Raw genomic sequence first — 20,371 nt, forward strand, 5'->3', positions numbered from 1 at the left:
AAAATGATCATAAAGACACAATGGAATAAATCAGTCAAAGCAAGCTTGGTTAATACCAAATCCATTCTTTATATCTAGTTTGAATGAGTGAAAAAGATGGGAAAACAATCACAAAGATTGCCACCTTTCACATTCTTATGAGATACAGGCCATTCAGTCATCCCTGTGATGAGATCTGACTCCACATGCCTTAAAGAAAAAAAATGTAGAGGACTAAACGTTCTCACCCAAAACTAGAAAAAGCACCAAACTCAGCAGTTAAAACCCAAAACTACCAGAAAGATCTCTTGGTCACATTTTTAAAATTTACTTTTATTTTTCCGGGTACTGGGTATCAAACTCAGGACCTTGTGCTTACAGGGCAGGCGTGGTGCCACTGAGCTAAATCCCTGGTCCTGTTGTTGGTTTTTTGAGACAGGGTCTCACTCTGTAATTCAGGCTGGACTTAAACTCAGTATGTAGCCCAGGCTGGCCTCCAACTTGTGGTAATCCTCCTGCCTCAGCCTCCTGAGTGCTGGGATTACAGGTATGTGCCACTATGCCTGGCTAGTTTTATTTTTTAAACTGATACACTGATATTTACTGTTATTCTTTGTTATACGTAATCATTAGAATTTATAAAATATTTAGCACAAAATTCTGTTTATTTTTGTGGTACTAGGGATTGAACCTAGGGCCTCACACATGTTAGGTAAGTGCTTTAACACTGAGCTACATCCCAGCACTCTCTTTCTCTATTTACTTTTGGTACTGGGGATTGAACCTAGGCCCTTTGCATTCAGCTACATCCCCAGCCTTTTTTTCATTTTTAAAATTTTAAGACAGTGTCTCACCAAGTCACTCAGTTGTACAGATTCAAATCTGTGATCCTCCTATCTCAGGCTCCCAGAATGCTGGGATTATAGAGATGCACCACAAAGCCCAGCTATTTTTCCTATTTTTGATGGAGAAAATAAAGCATATACTTGTTAAGTTTCCCATAACAATTTGATACTGGGTGGGGGAGGCAGTTCAGTGGTAGAGCACTTGCCTAGCATGCATGAATTTGATCCCCAGCAGTACAAAAAGAAGAAAAAGGAGGAGAAAGAGGAGGTGGAGGAGGAAGAGGAGTTGTTGTTCGTGTAGCTCAGTGGAAGAGTGCTTGCCTAGTATGTGTAACGGCTAGGCATTCTCTTTGACCTGTTATTTTTACTTATAGTAACATATCTTAGAGAAAAAAATATAGATAAATGCAGATTTACCAATAAGTATGTTTGTTAAAGAAAAGTTTTTAGGGCTAAAGATGTAGCTTAGTGATAGAATACATGCCTAGCATATGCAAGGCTCTGGGTTCAATTACTAGCACCATAAAAAAATAAAATAAAGCAAAGTTTATAGAGAAGAAAATTAGAAACTACACCAAATGACACACGTAAAAGGGAATACCATGCAGTAATCTTAATTTTGAAGAAAAAAATTTAATGATATGGAAAGTTTATAAGATGCTAATACTATATAAAAATGTATAGTACAGGGCGAGGGATTTAGCTCTGTAGTTCTATCACCAAGTTCAATCTCCAGTATCAAAAAAAAAAAGCTAGAAAATGTATGGTATAATGCTATTTTACACACAGATCCTCTAGGCCAAGGGACTAACTTATGTAAAAGCACAGATGTATAAGATTATAGTATGTTTGTGTTTGGGATATACAGTGTGGATAAAGTTTAAGGTCAGAGATAACAAGCAAAGATCAACTGGCAAAAATAATTTCAGGCCAGATTGCGAAAGCCAACTCAAGAGTTAAAATTATCCTAGAGTAGTTGTCCAACATATGTAGGTAAGAGTCACACGAGCAGGTTTATTTAAGAATTCTGGCAGAATAGAGGAGGAATTTGAGTAAGACAGTAGGGAGACGAATTGGGAAGGTTGCTTTTATCTGGATAAGTAATGTCAAGGATTTGTTTCGGGGGGAGTATGCTGTGAATTGAACTCAGAGCCTCACATATGCTAAACATGTCCTTTATTACTGAGCTACACCCCCAGCCCGGTTTGGCATTTTTAAAAAGCTCCCAGGTAATCCTGATGGTGCTCGTTTTTTCTTTCCATTATGGGGGATTGAACTCAGGACTTTGCACTTGTGAGGCACCACTGAGCTAAATCCCCAGCCTGCTCCCAGGTAAATTTCTTTTTTTGGTACCGGGGATTGAACTCAGGATCTTGGGCTTGTGAAGCAGGCATTGTGCCACTGAGCTAAATCCCCGGCCCCCAGTAATCTTTTTTTATTTGTTTCTTTTTTTTTTTTCTTGGTACCGAGGATCGAACTTGGGACCTTGCACTTGTGAGGCAGGCACCAGAACCACTGAGCTAAATCCCAGCCCCCCAGTAATCTTAATAGTCAGTTAGTGTTCAAAGTCTCAAGCACAATAAAAAAATTAGGATTCTAAGAGGTGTTTTTTTTTTTCCATTTCTTTTTGCAGTACTGGGGATTGAACCCATGGCCTTGACACTGGGCTATATCCTCAGCCCTTTAAAAAATTTTTTGAGACAGAGTCTTGCTAAGTTGTCCAGGCTAGGTTTGAACTTGCAATCCTCTTGCCTCAGGCTCCTACAGAGCAGGGATTACAGGGATCAGTCAGCACCCCTGGCAATGAAACAGAGTTTGAAGCATGGTGACTCCAACTGTGTGATCTTGGGGCATCACAAAAGCTACCTGAAGACGGGGCGGTGGCTGTGTTCCCAGCTTTAGGGAGGCTGAGGTAGGATGATCTCTTGAGATTAGGAGGTCAAGACCAGCCTGAGCAACATAGAGAGACTTTGTTGGGTTGAGAAGTCTAATGAATGTGTGTTAGTGGGGTTTGTCTTTCCCCCCCTTTTTTGGGGGGAGTACCAGGGATTGAACTCAGGACCTTGTGCTTGCAAGGCAGGCATGGCACCACTGAGCTAACTCCCTGGCCCAGGTGTTTTGCCTTTTTGAGACAAGGTCTTGCTATGTAGTTCAGGCTGGCCTTGAACTCATGGCAATCTTCTGGCCTCAGCCTCCCAAGTGTTGGGAACATATGTTAGTTGTTGATAATGCTTCAAACAGTAAATGGCACCAGCAACATAGCTTATTTACTTATGAATGCTACTGTGAATTGAAAGTAATTTTTAAAATAACTACATCTTTGTATAAGAATCAAAGAAATTCATAACTCTGTTCTAAACTAGGCCAAGTCACACCTTGTTCTAGATCTGAAAAAGCAATGTTACTCATGTTTTAATCCATATATCTTATGCCCTATGCAATTCATTTGGATGTTAAGATGAAATGTGTGTCAGATACATGGTGAACACTTTTATTTAACATACCACATTGTACAAAGTGGTAAGACAGATTTTTAAACATTTTTTGTTTTTGGTACCGGGGATCAAACTCGGGTCCTTGTGCTTGCGCAGCAGGTGTCGAAACCACTGAGCTAAATCCCCGGCCCCCAACATTTTTTTAATAGAATAGAGAGTGAAATAGTTAAATGCACAGATTTTGAAGCCAGGCAGACCTGGGTTTTGTCACTTAATAATTCAACAAGCAATTATATCTCTTTAGACACAATGGTGATAAAAGGATCTATATCACACTATTGTTTTGAACTATATTTTAGAACATATCAAAAATCCTTACCATGAAAACTATACAATAAAGAATGATAATAGTGGACTGATTAGAAAACTTTCAGTTTCTGATACAGGTTGAGCATACCTCACAGGAAAATCCCAAATTGGAAATACTACAAAATCTGAAACTTTTTGAACATCAACATGACATTTCAAGTGGAAAATTCCACACCTTTAAATTTTATTTCATGCACAAAATGATTCAGCTTATGTATATAAGGTATATATGAATTAATTTTGTGTTTAGACTTGACTCCTCTCCTCGAGACATCTCAGCATATATACAGCACACAAACATTCTAAGATCTGAAAAATCAAAAATCCAAAACACTTCTGGTCCCACAGATTTTGGATAAGATACTCAACCTGTGATAGAAACCAATTCTAGGAGTTTTAAGCAAAACAGTACAAAAGGGACACTAGAGACTCAGGAAGAAGTCTTCAGGAAGCTGGGACAAGCTTGGGTACCAAGCAGAAACACAAAGAGCTGCAGAAAACCAAGAGGAGGAAGAGGAAAGGGAAGTGGGAGGGAAAGAGGAAGGAGGAGGAGGAGGAGGCATAACTGTATTTTAGCAATACTCTGAAAGTACATTGCCACCTGAAGATACCAAGCAGGAATGAATTCCAGCCACATGGCTGGAGACACTGTCTCCCAACAAGACTCCCACAAGGGTAAGACCCTACCCTCTCATGCACCAAGTGAAAGTGCCTTTGGACACAGACCAGCCAGAAGGGGGTGGTGAGGGCCGGAGATTTAGTTCAGTGGCACCATCCCTGCCTCGCAAGCTCAAGGTCCTGAGTTTGATCCCTGGTACCAAAAAAAAAAAAAAAAAAGAACATATACAGAAGGGGGGGATCAAAGTCCACCTAGCTGGTGCTGAACACTAGTAACCAGGCCTTCTGTTACACGAAGCCAAGCATTAATGGCTTTAGGTAGATCATCTTGTTAATCCTCACAACAATCATAGGAGGAAAATAATCTCATTACACTCATTTTATAGGTGAGGAAACTAAGTCTCAGAGAGATTAATTCTCCTAAATCCATACAACCAAGTGGTTAAAAAAAAGACAAAGAAAACAAAAAAAAGAATTTAAAAAGAACATTTAATTCCAGAGATTAGTACATAGCTACTAATTCCTCCAAGGGGGGGTGATGGTCCCTTGACAACTGTAACAAGTAATATAGTACATACTTATTGAGAAAAAATTAGAAAGTACAGTTAAAGTCGAAGGTGGAAAACAAAAAGTTTCAGAATTAGTCTTGATAATCAAGACTAATTATTTTCATGATTAGTATTCATTAAACACATTTAATATAAAAATGATGCACTTTTGTCATACAAAATATCATACTGTTTTAGTAGTTGATTTTTCTACCCACTGATATATTCTCTATATTCTTCACCAATATATTCTGCAGTCAAAAAGAATGATTCTGCAACAGTGGTTCTCAAATCTTAGCTGAGAATCATTTTATACTCTTAAAAATTATTAGGGACCTCAAATATCTATGTAGATTATATCTATCAATGTTTACTACATTATAAATTAAAATAGAAAATTGAGAAGTATTTATCAACTCATAATAAAACCCAATATATATGTTAACATAGGATTTTAAAATGAAAACTAACTTCTCAAAACAAAAAGTATCAAAAATTCTGACAGTGTTTTACACTTTTGCAAATCTCATTAAGGTCTGATCTAGTATATGTGTTGCTGGAACGAGCACCTAAGGTCTGGTTTAATAGGAGAGCTGGGTTATCCATTAATAATTATCCATTATTTCTTCACTTAATCTACTGCAATGTGTTGTTTTGGTTGAAGTATCTGAAGAACATCTGGCCTCACATAGACTCCTTGGCTTAAAAGAAATACTTTTAAATTATTCAATTTGTAAACAATTTAAAACAACACAGATGAAGCTCAAGTAGTTTTTTATCCTTTTTCTCCTCTAATCTGCTTCTGACCTTCACAACTATTAGTTTGCTTTCTCCCCTTTCAGATGTATCCCTTTGCACTGAATGCATGTGTAAACGTAGTTTGCGGCAACCTGGTTTTTCCCTTCATTTTTATATTTTACGTGAACCTACCTTGTTCTTTTCGAGAACTACATGGTATTCCATAACGCGGATAACCGTACTGTACTGTTCCTCTCTCTACTGATGAATAGGTTGCCAGTATTTTATTATTTCAGTCTCTCCCCGAATAGAGCTGGGGCTTGAGCTTCTTTGTTCGCATTGTGCAGGTCTCCCTGACTGGACCCCTAAATAAGGAAGAGCTGTCATTACAGTACTTTCTTTTTTGCAGGCTCTGGAGAACTACTGCTGGGACTCCGGGGGAAAAAAACAAACACCCTCAGGCCTACAAACGTCCGGCTAGGGCAGGTTCTCAGCATCTCACAGCCTCCTTCTTTCACAATGGACACTGTATTTGTTTTTCTACCTAGTAGACGCCAACAGATCCCCAACCGATACCTGACATCCACTCAGCCACCAGACACCGCGACTACCGGGAGACGAAAACGCGGCCGGCCGCTCGGGTCCTGACGCGCGCTTCCGGGAAGCGGACCGGAAGCTGCTCCGCGCTTGTGCGTCAGACCCGACCTCAGGGGCCGTCGTAAAAGTGTCGCCTCGCGACGCTCCGACAGGCCACAGGTTTCCTCTTGGCTCTGGCGGGGGTCGAGAGCCGCTGGCACTAATCTCCCTTAAGATGGCGGACGACGAGGCCGAAGGTGCGGAGAGGATGGAAGTCAGCACCGAGTTGCCCCCAAACCCTGAGCGACAGGCATCAGTAAGTCTCGCGGGCAGGTCCCTGTGGTCCCCCAGTGCGTCCCTGCCCGGCTTAGGAGGACGGGGCTTCTCCGGTCAGGGCGGCTCTGAGGAGGGGCGTCATAGATTGATCTGGAAGGAAGCCGCCGCTAGGAAGTTAGCCGTCACCCGCTTTGCTGCTGGGCGAGTCTACGGGATTTAATGACTATCGTTTATTAGTCTGGTCGAGCCCGAACACGTCTGTGTCTGTGTGGCGGCCGGCTGTGCGATCCGAGGCGGGCTTGGAGAGCCATTTTCCTGCCGGGCACGCAGCGCCAGCTCCTCCGGATGACAGGGATCCGGGACGCGGTGCGAGGAGCCGGGAAGCGCGGCTTAGGTGGGACCTGATTGTGGCGCGGAGGGTCGCCACCGTCACGTCCTGTCCAGATGTGGGGTGTAGAGACCGTGGTCCTTCGGTGTAACATCTTGAGAACCTTAGGCCTCACCCTCAATGGAAAACTCCGCCAGCTGTCGCTGGCTTTTTGAAGGGTGAAGAATGAACTGCTAGAGGTTTCCAGTCAGAACAGTACCATTACTTAGTATCGAGATCTATACTTTGCTCTTGTGTTTTGAAAGAATGGGAAGGCAGCGATCAGTGAGTAAATTTGAGGCAGTAGTCTGGCTACAGGGAAGAGACTGACTGAGGAAGAGCGATGGAGACAGTGTCAGGGAAGGCTCCAGACGCCCCCCACCCCCGTGCCGCATCTGCTGGGCAAATATGTAGGAAAGACTCAAATATGGTTTGCGGCACGATGTATCAGTTTGTCATTATAGCTGTACACAGAACGAGTTCGGGGTATACATACCTTAATGAAGTTGAGTCGATTTGTAGCTTAAAGCATTCTTGAAGTATTTTTAACCCTGCAGACGCTTGAGCATTGTTTTATGAGACAGCAGAATAATCAGTGGAAATGAGGCAACCACAGGATCGGAGAGATTGCCTGGGAGGTAGAAAGCGGTAGGGACAGTTGTGGTAGGTGAGTGCTAGGAACCTTCCTGCACCCCAAAGAAGTTCAAACTCACTTCAGTACAGGTAGCAAAGGATGAAAAACCCTTCACTAAGAGGTTAAGGAGCGAGAAGAAAGGAAAAGTTAGAAGCAGCTGACACCTTTTGTGAACTCAAGGCATTGGGGATCTAGGGAGAGTCTTGAGCTACATCATAACTCTGAAACATTCCTTAATGTAAGCCCAGCTGCTCACTCGGAAGGCTGAAGTTAAGAGTATCACCTGAGCCCAAGAGTTCCAGGCTAGCCTTGTCAGCGTAGCAAAACCCTGTCTCAAAAACAAATAAATGAGGGGCCGGGGATTTAGCTCAGTGCCGCCGGGCCTGCCTTGCAAGCGCGAGGTACTGAGTTTGATCCCCGGTACCAAGAAAAAAAAAAAAGTCGCGTGTGATTTTTACCTGTTAGGAGTGGAGAAATGGTGCTGTAGTCAGAAGAGTCGCCATTATATATTACCAATGATGATTAATATTTATTTAAACTTTCATATATTAATTCCTCCAAGATGGTATAGTAAAAGTTCATCAGTCTAATTTGGAATTGAAGATAATGGTACAGGAATTGCTAGGACTTATGGGGCAACTCTTTACTCTTTAAAATATAATAGATTTCTTTGGGCAAGGCTTTGGACTTTGCAAAGTAGTGGGTAGATAATGTAACATAACCTCAGGGTAATTCACAATCTGGTGACAGAGATAATATAAGTGCTTTAAGAATTTAAATTCAAGATAGTGATATAAGTGGATAAAGACCCATGACTGTTAAGCCTCAAAACCACTTTTTTTTGTTTTGTTTTGTTTCCCCCATCCCTTTCCTTCGGTACAGGTAATTGATTTCAGAGCCTCATACTAGGCAAGTACTCCATCACTGAGCTACATCTCCATCTCCAGCCCCCCCCCCCTTTTTATTCCGGTGTTTTGAGACAGGATCTCACTATGTAGTTCAGGCTGACCTTGAACTAACTATGTAGTCCAGGCTGGCTTTGAACTCATGGCAATCCTCCTGCCTCAGCCTTCTTAGTGCTGGGGTTACAGAGATGCACCACTATGCCTGCCTACCAGGCACATCTAACCCCCTGCCCTTATTTTTGAGACAGGGTCTCATTGTGTCATTCAGGTTACCCTCGAACTTGGCAGTCCTCCTTCTCCAAACTCCTAAGTAGCTGGGATTACAGGGACATGTCATTGTAACCAGCTTGTCTTGAATCTTTCTACTTGACCCCAGAGATCACCTTCCTTTTCATTTTAAAGCTACTATTTTCAGTTTTATTCTACCAGTGGGATAAGATATTGGCTTCCCAGTTTACTGCTTCTTTGCTGTTAAAACAAGCTTAAGTTTTAGTTTTTTTAAAATTTGAATGATTAGTATTTTAAATCACCATTGGAGGCAGAGGAAAACAAAAATAATAAGTATGAGACAGTTACAAAGGTTTAGGAGCTCTTACCACATTCATTAGAGTCATATCCCTTGTTATGGTTTCTGGGTTTATCCTACTTAGACCCCAGGTCAGTTTTTGTCAGATTGCTATTAGTAATATCACTTAACATGCAATTAGAATGAAACAATAATTATAAGTTACTGGGCATTTATAAAAGCCATTGCTTGAGAATCACCCCAGGGACCTCAGCTCTGTGGTTAGATACAAGAATATACATTTTCAAAAGCATACCCTGCTGATTCTGAAATCCTGCTCTGTGGGCCACATTTTGAGTAACACTTAGCTAGACATTTGGAAGTTACTGGTATAGAATTGACACCTGAGGTTGTAGAGATGGGTAAGACCTTGGAGGGGGAGGGGGAGGAGGGTAGCATTTGGAAATGGACCAGCCTAGACTATAAGAATAGTGCAGTGTCATAGAGAGTAGTTTTGCAGAAAGGGTGGTTAGTTGGGTCTGTGATGAGGACAGAGAAAAATTGGGAGTCCAAAGGATATTTAAAGAGGCCTCCCAGAATATTTGCCGTATTTGACAGGATTTTCTTCCTTAAACATTTTTCTTTTACTTTTCTGTACACTCTCCCTAGGTCAGTGGTGGTGAATTTATGGCATGCATGCCAGAGAAGGCTGTTTATATCATTGAAAGCCCTAAAATGTTCACCATGACTGGTCTAGATGATTTCATCCATTTCTGTTGCTTTGAATACCATCTGTATGTCTTCATTTCCTAATTTTATATCTCTGGATCATCTGACTTCTGAGCACCAGAATCATAAATTCACCTTGCCTATGTGACATCTCTACTTGCATATCTGATAGGTATTTCAAACAGGGGAACCAATTAGGAAGTTACTTTGGTAACCCAAGCCATAGTGGATAGTAGCTTGGACTGGAGAGATTGTTACTGGAGATGAATTTGAGAGAGTTTGGAAATATGGTAGAAACAAAAAGACTTGCTGATGGATTAAGTGTGAGGGACATAGGAAGAAAGAGATGATATCTTGATCCCCAATTTTTGGCTTAAGCATTAATGGCAGTGGTTGTGTCATGTACCGAGAGGAAGGAGGACCAGGTTTTAGGAGGAGAAAGGAGGAAGGCAGGTCAGGAAATTTGTTATCCTTACCTCAGTAGATGGCACCTCCGCAATAGCTCTTGAATACCAGTATCACCTTGTCTCCTCTCCATCTCTGTAATGTAAGCCACCATCTATTGCTTGGACAATTTCATTCGCTTCTTAACGGGTTTTTCTTCTACTGTTGCCATCTTCCAGTCCATTCTTCACAGAGCAAGCAGTGTAATCTTTTTCAGACCAAATCAGATCATATCACATCAGTCTCTTACTTAAATCCTTCAATAGCTTCTCATTGTATTTGTGGTAAAGTCTAACCTCATTTCAGTCCTTGTAAAACTTTGCTTGGTCCAGCCCTCTGCACCTCTACTTCATTTTCTTTCTCTTCACTCACTTTTAGCTACTTTGTCTTCTTTTTGGTACCGGGAATTGAACTCGGAACCTTGTGCTTGTGACGCAGGCAGCGGAACCACTGAGCTAAATCCCTGGCCCACTTTGTTTTATTTCTAAAATAAGTCCAGGCTCTATCTTGCTTCAAGCCTGTGCTTTTCCTTGCTGTTAGTGTGAAATGTTTTTTTAAATGCCTTTCTTCATTGCGTGTGTGTGTGTGTGTGTGTGTGCGCGCGCGCGCGTGCGCGCATGTATGGTGCCAGGAATCCAAGTGAGGGCCTCACACACAGTAGGCAAACCTTCTACTGAAGTACTGAACTACATCCTAGTTCTGCTTTTTCTTGATACATTCCCTGTCTAAGATGTAGGTTCCTCTTATTTTCTGTCAAAGGACCCTGTTTATTTCCTCTCCTGCATTTATTATAATCTGTAATTACTGTATCATTTTCTTTTTGTTTTTTTCTTTTTTGGGGGCTGCAGTTTTTTTTAACTGTTTTCTTCTTTGGACATATTTGTCATGTATATTGGTCACAGTCATTGCAGGGAATTTGTACCTGTACATAATATATCTTCATTCTTTTTAACCAGCTCCTCTTCCCTTGTTTCATTTCTTCTTCCCCTCCCATTTACAAAAGCTTTGAGTGTTTTTCCCTTCTATTCTCTTTTTTTTCTTTTCTCTTCTCCCTACCCTCTCCCTTGTTCCCCTTCCCATTTGAACATGTTCTTCCTATTTCCCTATACCTATCCTGCATTATGCTCATTTACCCTTTAGGTTTCTCATACAAGAGAAACAATGCAGTATTTAAACCTGTATGTCCGATTTATTTCACTTAAGATTATGATCTCGAGGTACATTCATTTTCTTACAAATGACAGAAGTTTATCCTTATTTATGGCAGACTAGTAAGTACTCCACTGTATGTAAATAGTACATTTTCTTTATCCATTCATCTGCTAATGGACATATGGGCTGTTTCCAAGATTTAACTATTATAAATTATGCTGCTATAAATGTGGGTATGGATATATCACTGTGCTGTGATACTTTAAACCCTTTTGAGAAGACATCCAGAAGAGAATAGCTGGGTCAAATAGAATCTCTAGTTTTAGCTTTTTTTTTTTGGCACTGGGGATTGAACTCAGGACCTTGCACTTGCAAGGCAGGTGGCAGCACCATTGAGCTAAATCCCGGCCCTAGTTTTAGCTTTTTGAGGAAGCTCTATACTGATTTCAATAGTGGTTGCACCAGTCTACACTCCTACCAGTGATGGAGCAGGGTTCCTTTCTCCCCAGGGCCTCGGCCTCACCAGCATTTGTTATTGGTTGATTTCTTGATGGTAGCCATTCTTTCCATAGTGAGATGGAATCTCAGTGTTGGTTTTGTTTGCTTTGCTTTGTTTTGTTTTTTGAGACATTGTTTCACTATGTAGCCCAGGCAGGCCTGTAACTCACAGTGATTCTCCTGCCTCAGCCTCCCAAGTTCTGGGATTATAGGCATGCATCACCACACCTGGACTTTTGGGGGTTTTTTGAGACCGAGTCTTGCTATGTAGTTCAGTCTGGCCTTGAATTAACTACATAGTCTAGGCTGGTCTCAAATTCCTAGTGATCGTCCTGCCTCAGCCTCCAGAGTGCTGGGATCACAGGCGTGCGCTACTACACCCTGCTAATTTTTATTTCTTGAGTGACCAGTGATTTGAGCATTTTTTCATATATTTATTTGCTGTTTGTACTTCATCTGAGATGTGTCTATTCATTTCAGATGCCCATTTTTGGATTTCGGGGGGTCTGATTTATTTGAGTTCTTTATATATTCTAGATGTTAGTCCTTTGTCTGAGGAATAGCTAATAAATTTTTTATCCCATTCTGTGGGTTGTCTCTTCACTCTGTTGGTGGTTTCTTTTGATGTTCAAAAACTTTTTAATTTGATGTGATCCCAATTGTTGATTCGTAACATTTCCTGTGCTATCCAGGTTTTGTTTATAAAGTGTTTTACCTACAACTGTGTCTTCTAAAATCTTACCTATTCTATCTTCCAGCAGATTTAGTGTTTCTGGAGTTTTTTTTGTTGTTTTTTTTTTTGGTATTGGGGATCAAACTTGGGACCTCACGCTTGCAAGGCAGGCCACGGAACCACTGAGCTAAATCCCTGGCCCTAGTGTTTCTGTTTTAATACTTATGTTTTTGATCCATTTTGGGTTTTTTTTTTTTTTTTTTTTTTTTTGGTACTGGGGATTGAACTCAGGACCTTGCGCTTGCAAGGTGATCCATTTTGATTTTAGTGTAGAGCATGGTGAGAGGCACGGGTCTAGGGTCAATTTTCGGCACATGGAAAGCCAGTTTTCCCAGCACCATTTATTAAAGAGGCTATCTTTCTTCCAGTGAAGGTGTTTGGCCAATGTTGGGTTTTTTTTGGTACCCGAGATCGAACTCAGGTCCTTGCGCTTGCGCAGCAGGCGGCGAAAGCACTGAGCTATAAGGCCAATGTGGTTTTTTTGGTACCAGGGATTGAACTCAGGACCTTGCACTTGTGAGGCAGGCGGTGGAACCACTGAGCTACATCCCCAGCCTGTTTTTCCTTTTTTTTTTTTTTTTTGTGGTGCCGGCGTCAAACTTGGGACCTTGTGCTTGTGAGGCAGGTGGCAGAACCACTGAGCCAAACCCCCGGCCCCCTGTTTGGCCAATTTGTAAAGATAAGGTAGCTGAGTGGGCTTGGAGTTGTTTCTTCATCTTCTATTCTATTGCATTGATCTTTGAGTCTGTTTTTTTGGCCAGTACCATGCTGTGTTTATCACAGTACTTTGTAACTTCAAATCCGAAATTGTGGTGCCCCCTGCCTTGCCCTTGTTGCTCAGAATTGCTTTTGCTATTCTTGGTCTCTTTTGGTTCCAAATGAGTTTGAGGGATTGTTTTCTCTAGTTCTGTGAGGTATGTTTTTGGTATTTTGATTGGAATTGCATTAAATCTGTATAACAGTTTTGGAAGTATGGCCATTTTCACTATATTGGCTCTTATCCAAGAACAAGGGATATCTTTCCATTTTCCGATATCCTCTTCTATCTCCTTTTTCAGAGTACTGTAGTTTTCCATGTAGAGGTCTTTTACTTCCTTTGTTAGATTGATTCCTAAGTATTTCATTTTTCTTGATGCTATTGTGAAAGGTGGTGTTTTCCTAATTTCTCTCTCAGTGAGCTTGTTATTAGTGTACAGGAATGCTATTGGTTTTTGAGTGTTGACTTTGTATCCTGCTAGGCTGACAAATTTGGCTGTTAATTCTAGGAGTCTTTTGGTGGGGTGGGGTGTTGAGACAAGGTCTTGCTATGTAGCCCAAGCTGGCCTCGAACTTGTACCAATTCTCCTACCTGAGCCTCCTGAGTGCCGAGATTACAGGCATGTGCCACCATACTCGGCAATTCTAGGAGGCTTGGTGGAGTTTTGGGATCTTCTATGTAGAGTATTATGTCATCTACAAATAATGATAATTTAACTTCTTCCTTTCCTATTTTTACTCCTTTTATTTCTTTCTTTTGTCTAATTGCTCTGGCTAATTTTTCCAGAACTATTTTAAGAGTGATGACAGTGGACATCCTTGTCTTGTTCCTGATTTTACAGTGAAAGCTTTCAGTTTTTGTCCATTCTGTATGATGTTGGCCGTTGGTTTGTCATAGATGGCTTTTATCAGATTGCGATAAGACCATCTATTCCAATTTTCTGTAGGGTTTTTTTTTTAATCATGAATGGGTGTTGGACCTCATCAAATTGAGTCTATTGAGATGATCATATGGCTTTTTTCCTTGACTCTGTTAATATGGTATATTACATTTATTGGTTTGCATATAATGAGCCATCCCGGCATCCCCAAGATGACTCCCATTTGGTCATGGTGTATAACCTTCTTGATGATTTGCTGCATTCTGTTGGTCAGAATCTTACTGAGGATTTTTGTGTTTATGTTCATTAAGGAGATTGGCCTGTAGTTCTCTGTTTTCTTTAGATCCTTCTTATGTTTCTGGTTTTTTTGTTTGTTCTGTTTTTGTTTTTTTGGTCCTTGGTTCTTTTAATGTGGTTTACATGTATTGATTTGCACATATATATATATATATATATATATATTTGGGGTTTTTTGTACCGGAGATCAAACTCAGGTCCTTGTGCTTGCGAAGCAGGCGGTGAAACCATTGAGCTAAAACCCCGGCCCTAGATATATATCTTTTGAGACAGGGTCTGACTATATAGTTCAGGCCGGCCTTAAACTCATGGCCATCCTCCTGCCTCAATCTCCTAAATGCTGGGATTATAGGCTTGTGCCACTGCGCCCAGGTTTTTCAAAATTTTGGGGGGACTTAGGGGGTGTTGATTTTTTTGAGACAGGGTCTCGCTGTGTAGTCCAGGCTGGCCTTGAACTCACTATGTTACCCAAGCTGGCCTCAAAGTCACAGTATTCCTCCTACCTCAGCCTCCTGAGTGCTGGGATTACAGGCATGAGCTACCATTCCTGGATGAAATCAGGAATGTATGTATACTGAACCATTTCTACATTCCTAGGATGAATCCTACTTGGTCATGGTGTATAATCTTTTTGATGATTTGCTGCATTTTGTTTGCTAGTATCTTATTGAAGATTTTTGCATCTATGTTCATTAAGGAGATTGACCTGTAGTTCTCTTTTTTGGTTGATTCTTCTCTGGTTTTGGTATCAGGATAATGCTTGCCAGCAATGACTTTGGAAGTATTGCTTACCTTTCAATTTTATTAAAGAGCTTGAGGCGTAGTAGCATTAGATCTTCTCTAAAGTTCTTGTAGCATTCAGCAGTGAATCTGTCAGGACTTGGGCTTTTCCTTTTTGGTAGGTTTTTTAAAATTATCTCTTAAATTTCATTGACTGATATTGGGTTATTTAAAATTTTTGTATCTTCTTAATTCAGCTTTGGTAATTCATATGTGTCTAGGAATCTGTCCATTCTGATTTTTCATCTTATTAGAGTACAGGTTCATGAAGTAGATATTGATGATATTCTGAATTTCTTTAGGATCCATTATGATTTCACTCTTTTCATTCCTAATTGGATGGGTTTGGGTCTTTTCCTTTTTTGATAAGATCTGTTTTATTTACTCTTTCAAAGAACCAACTCTTTGATTCATTGATTCTTTGTATTTTCTTTTTTTTTTTTTTTCTTGGTACCGGGGATCGAACTTGGGACCTTGCGCTTGCGAGGCAGGTGGCAGAACCACTGAGCCAAAACCCCGGTCCTGTATTGTTTTCTTAGTCTAAATTGCATTAATTTCTACTTTGATCTTTGTAATTTCTCCCTCATGTGTACTTTAGGTTTAAGTTGTTCTTTTTCTAGAAGCTTGAGGTTCAACATTAGGTTATTGAGCTTGCTCGCTGTTTATCTGATGTGAGAATTGACTGCTATAAATTCCCCTCATAGGAGTGCTTTCTTTGGATCCTATAAGTTCCAGTATGTCATACTGGCATTATCATTTAATTGTGGAAAATTGTCTAATTTCTTCTTTAATTTCGTCTGTGATTCATTGGTTGTTCAGGAGGGTGTTATTTAATTTCCATGTCTTTATGTATTTTTGTGGTTTCTTTAGCCATTGGTTTCCAGTTTCATTGCACTATGATCTGATAATATACATGGGATAATTTCAATTCCTTTGCATTTACTTAAGCATGGTTCTGTGCACTAGTATGTGGAGTAAGTCCCATGTGCTGCTGAGAAGACTGTGTATTCTGTTGTTGGGTAGAACATCTGTAAATATCTATTAAGTCCATTTGTTCAAAGGTTTGGTTGAATTCTGATATTTCTTTGTTGATTTTTTTTTTTTTGGTATCAGGGTTCGAACTCGGGACCTTGTACTTGTGAGGCAGGTGGCACCACTGAGCTAAATCCCCAGCCCTAGTTGATCTATTTGTTTCAGTGAGGTCTCTCATTACAATTGTATTAGTGCTTATCTGATTTTTCATATCCATTAGTGTTTGTTTTACACAGTTGGGTGTGCCAGTATTTGGTGCATATATATTTATGATTGTTGTCTGTTCCTCTTGGATTGTTCCCTTAACAAGTATGTAGTAACCAAATTAAATTGTTCCTCATGTGGGGTATATTGTTGGATCTTGTTTCTTGATCCATTCTGCCAGTCTGTTTCTTTTGATTGTTGAATTGAGACCATTCACATTGTTGATTATAACTGATATGTATTGACTTTTCTTTGTCTTATAATTTTCATTTTATTGTTGTTGTTGTTGTTTTGGTACTGGGGATCGAACTTGGGACCTTGCACTTGCAATAATTTTCATGTATTTTTTTTTTTTTAATTTTCATGTTTTTGATTCTCCTTCTTTCTCTTCTGTTTAGTTGCTTGCCTGGCCTGGTGCTTTCACTCTATTGGGATTCTTAGAATTGTAGTTTTTGTTGTCTTTTTCTAGAGTATCCTTCAGAACTTTTTGGAGTGCTGCTTTAGTGCTCATGAATTTCTTCAAGTGTTCTTTGTGGGCTGGGGATTTAACTCAGTGGTTTCACTGCCTGCTGCGCAAGCACAAGGACCCGAGTTCGATCCCCAGTACCAAAAAAAAAATCAAAATCAAGTGTTCTTTGTCATGGAAGTATCTTATCTATCAATTTTGAAAGCGAATTTTGCAAGGTACATGAATCTGGGTGGGAGGTTGTTTTCTTTTAGAGCTTGAAATAGGATTTGTGTTGAGAAGTCTGCTGTGATTATGATGAGTTTTCATTTATAGGTGAATTGTTTCTCTAACAACTTTTAGTATCTTGTTCTTGTATTGAATTTCTGGAACCTTGACTATTAATCTGCCTTGGTGTAGTTTTCTTTCTGATCATGATTACTTGGCATTCTATATGCCTCGATTGTCTGTATTTTATTTTATTTTATTTTTTGGTACTGGGGATCAAACTCAGGTCCTTGCACTTGCGAGGCAGGTGGCATAACCACTGAGCAAAATCCCTGGCCCGATTGCCTGTATTTTAAAGTCTTTCTTCATGCTCGGAAAATTTTCTGCTATTACTTATGTGAACAAGATTTTTATGCCCTTTGTGCTATATTCTAGTTCTTCACGGATTCAAACTAATCCTATATAAGTCGTCTTTGTATCATGTAGCAGTTGTGGATTGAGGGGGTTTTTTTGGTACTGGGAATCGAACTCAGGATCTTTTGCTTGCGAGGCAGGCAGTGGCATCACTGAGCTAAATCCCCAGCCTGTTGGATTGAGTTTTTGTGGTCCCTTGCTTTTTTTTAAAGACAGGGTCTAGCTAAGTAGCCCAGGCTGGCTCTAAGTGACAGCAATCCTACTGCCGCAGCCTGTTGAGTGCTGGGATTACAGATATGTGCCACCATGCCTAGTTTCTTTGTCATTTTAAGAGGTCTTTCATTTAACTATTACCAACCACAACCCTGTCTTCTAGATCTGATATTCTATCGTCACATTGGTTGACTTTGCTACATATACTTTCAGTAGAGTTTTTAATCTCCTGGATTTCTGTTTGAGTTTGTTTTATAACATACAGTTCTTTTCTATGTTGGGCATTCATGGTTTCAATGTCTCTTTCCTAAGCTCTTTTATTTTTTTATCTGCATCTACTCTAGATTCACTAACAATTTCCTTCATTATGGCTGTCATCTCTTTAATTATCCCTGTTTTTGTTTTTGGTTTTTTTTTCTACTCAGAAGCAAACGTTACACTTTAGTAATTAAAAAAAAAATCACAAATTTGGAGAAGCATTCATTTTGCCTGACATTAACAAGTAAACAGAAGAGCAATTTAAAAATACATTTTAAACAGTGTTTCTTATAAGCAGATACTTGTTGGGAGTTACCTGTGGAGGTTTTAAAAATATTTAAACCCAGGCCTCATTTTTTTTTTTTTTTTTTTTTTTGGTACCCGGGATCAAACTGAGAACCTTACACTTGCGAGGCAGGTGGCAGCACCACTGAACTAAATCCCCGGCCCCAGGCCTCATTTTTGAAGAAGGCTGCAATGGTGGATCAGGACCCGAGTGTTTTATTTTACTCATTTATTTTTAATGGTGCAGAGGACTGAGGCCAGAGCCTTGTGCATGCTGGACAAGCCCTCTACTACGAGCTACATCTCCAGCCCAGGACCCAAGGATTTTCCAACAGCCCTCAAGTAACTCTGTTGTTTCCTTCAGGTCGAGTCACTGATTTTAGGTCGACTGGGACACTTTGGGGTTTTTGGGCAATTGTTTAGGGGTGTGGGGAGCTTTCCTTGTAGATTTATTAGCAGTAGCGAAGAACTTGGCCTCTGGCTTTTTGGAGTCTGTCTCAGATCTTTCTTACCTGGTGAGGGTTTTCTTTGTTTCTTCTTCTGTCTCATTTTTGGCTTCATCCCTGGACCTGCACCCAGGGTCTCAGGAGCTGGCAGGGCCTTTCTCTTCTTGCCCTTAGGTGTGTTGGGACCAGGACTCTTTTTTGGAGACTTCTTCTCTGTGACATGTTTTTGCACCTCAATGTTTCCTTTTACTGGAGTCTCACTTATTGGTACCAATTGTGGAATTTCATCGTCAGACTCATTTTTCACTTTAACTTGGGTTTTTACTTTGCTAGTCTTTTTCTTCCGGGACCCATGGCTCTTCACAGAAGCACCTTTGGTTTTAGATGCCATGCCACCTTTAGTTAGGACTGATGCAGCCTTTTTAGCTTTTTCCTTTAACTTTTTTTTTCCCTCTTCAACTTCTGCTTTTCACGATATTTTTCCTCTCTTTTTTTCCTCTTAGCTTCTTTTTCCCTCAGTTCACTGATGGAGATTTTGTTGGTTTCATTCCGATAAGAGATAAATGAGGAAAAGATGGGAAGGGAAACCGACTTCCCAGTTTTCACGAACAGGAGTTTCACTCTTTTCCACTTCTCCGGCAATTTTTCTGAAAGACTTTCCACCACCGCAACAGTGTTTTCAGTGATGTGTTGAGCCTGCATTCCAGTGCGTATAGCACTGCAAGAACCACTTTTGGAGATTTAAGACAGTCCCAGCTAGAGCGCTCTTGATCTCTTTTGATATAAATTCTTGGCCTGAAGGTTTACAGGTATTGGAACTTTCTTCCTTTGATAGAAATGTCTTCCTATGTGTGAGGGCAAAAGCTGCCTAATTCTTTCATCAATAAGAAAGACGTCAAAACTATTCAGGAGGTGGAGCTTGGCTTCATACGCTTTATATTCCATTTTTAAAATTCGGAAAGGAATAATCCAAGAGATTGTTAATCTTTTTGGTATCATTCCAATTTTAGTAGTATATGTGCTGCCGAAGCAAGCACCCTGTTTTGGTTTTGTCAAGAGACTTATTCGTCTGTTTTCTTACTTCTGCTACTAACATTTCATAAAATTCAGCTGGGTGGCTTTTGATTTCTTCTGCCTCAATGGCCCCCTTGATTTGCCTTGGATGATTTGGGGATTATGGGTTGGATATTGCTTCTGTGTTTCCTCATTTTCTATTCTTCTTTATTTGTTTTCTGCATTGAGGCTTGTAAGTTGCTTACTATAGATAGATTTGTTACTAATATTGAGATTTCTTTAGGAAATGACTTTTTTTTTTCCAGTATATGATATGACACTTTATTTATTTATTTGGGTACCGGGGATTGAACTCGGGACCTTGCACTTGTGAGGCAGGCAGCAGAACCACTGAGCTAAACCCCCGGCCTGGAAATGACTACTTTTCAGAGACGTCTTCTAGGCATAGCTGGGTTTTCCTTTTGAGTCTGTCCCAGGATCCTGCCTCTTCAAGTTATTAAGCATGAAACGTTGCTGCCTGTCTGCCCTAGCACAGTTCTTTGCTATTGGACTATACAGCAGTATTGTTTATGGCCCCCAGACAATCTAGATATTGGCATACAAGGAAGGTCAGTTGGTCACAACAGTTGTGTCACCTTGGCTAAAGTAGTACAATCTGTAATAACAATAGCATCAAGCAGACTGGAAAATGACAAAGTGTGATGACTATTAATTTGCCACCATTACCTGTAGGTACAAGATTTGTAATTCTATATAAAAATCTAAGA

At 40.3% G+C, this 20,371-nt stretch overlaps 2 protein-coding genes and 1 pseudogene across 10 annotated transcripts in view; 1 reads left to right on the top strand and 2 right to left on the bottom strand.

The window, feature by feature from the left end:
* Tmem62 (transmembrane protein 62) overlaps positions 1–6,244 on the bottom strand; it is a 61,697-nt gene extending 55,453 nt beyond the window's left edge. The window contains exons 1-2 of one of the 5 annotated variants that reach the window (XM_087207483.1): positions 6,109–6,244; positions 5,725–5,897 (exon numbers count right to left, since the gene is read on the bottom strand). In XM_087207483.1, the coding sequence (XP_087063609.1) occupies positions 5,725–5,757 (33 nt within the window). In that variant the 5' untranslated portion in view covers positions 5,758–5,897; positions 6,109–6,244. Of the gene's footprint in view, positions 1–5,724; positions 5,939–6,108 lie in introns of those variants that run through there. The other 4 variants (XM_021241739.2, XM_021241738.2, XM_087207482.1 and 1 more) reach the window with 4 other exon arrangements.
* The window catches only part of Ubr1 (ubiquitin protein ligase E3 component n-recognin 1), a 190,835-nt gene continuing 176,672 nt past the window's right edge, over positions 6,209–20,371 (top strand). For 4 of the 5 annotated variants that reach the window (XR_002388329.2, XM_021241737.2, XM_013078437.3 and 1 more), the window contains exon 1: positions 6,209–6,424. Coding sequence is in view for 4 of the 5 variants with exons in the window: in XM_021241737.2 (XP_021097396.1) it covers positions 6,344–6,424 (81 nt within the window). In the remaining variant the exon portion in view is untranslated. The remainder of the gene's footprint in view (positions 6,425–20,371) is intronic. The other variant, XM_087207478.1, reaches the window with a different exon arrangement.
* LOC101720248 (ribosomal L1 domain-containing protein 1 pseudogene) lies at positions 18,402–19,589 on the bottom strand (annotated as a pseudogene).

The sequence above is a fragment of the Heterocephalus glaber genome, unplaced genomic scaffold (genome assembly GCF_053883595.1).
Source record: "Heterocephalus glaber isolate CG9 unplaced genomic scaffold, H.glaber_assembly_v1.0 deba00000809, whole genome shotgun sequence".
Classification (NCBI taxonomy): Eukaryota; Metazoa; Chordata; class Mammalia; order Rodentia; family Bathyergidae; genus Heterocephalus; species Heterocephalus glaber.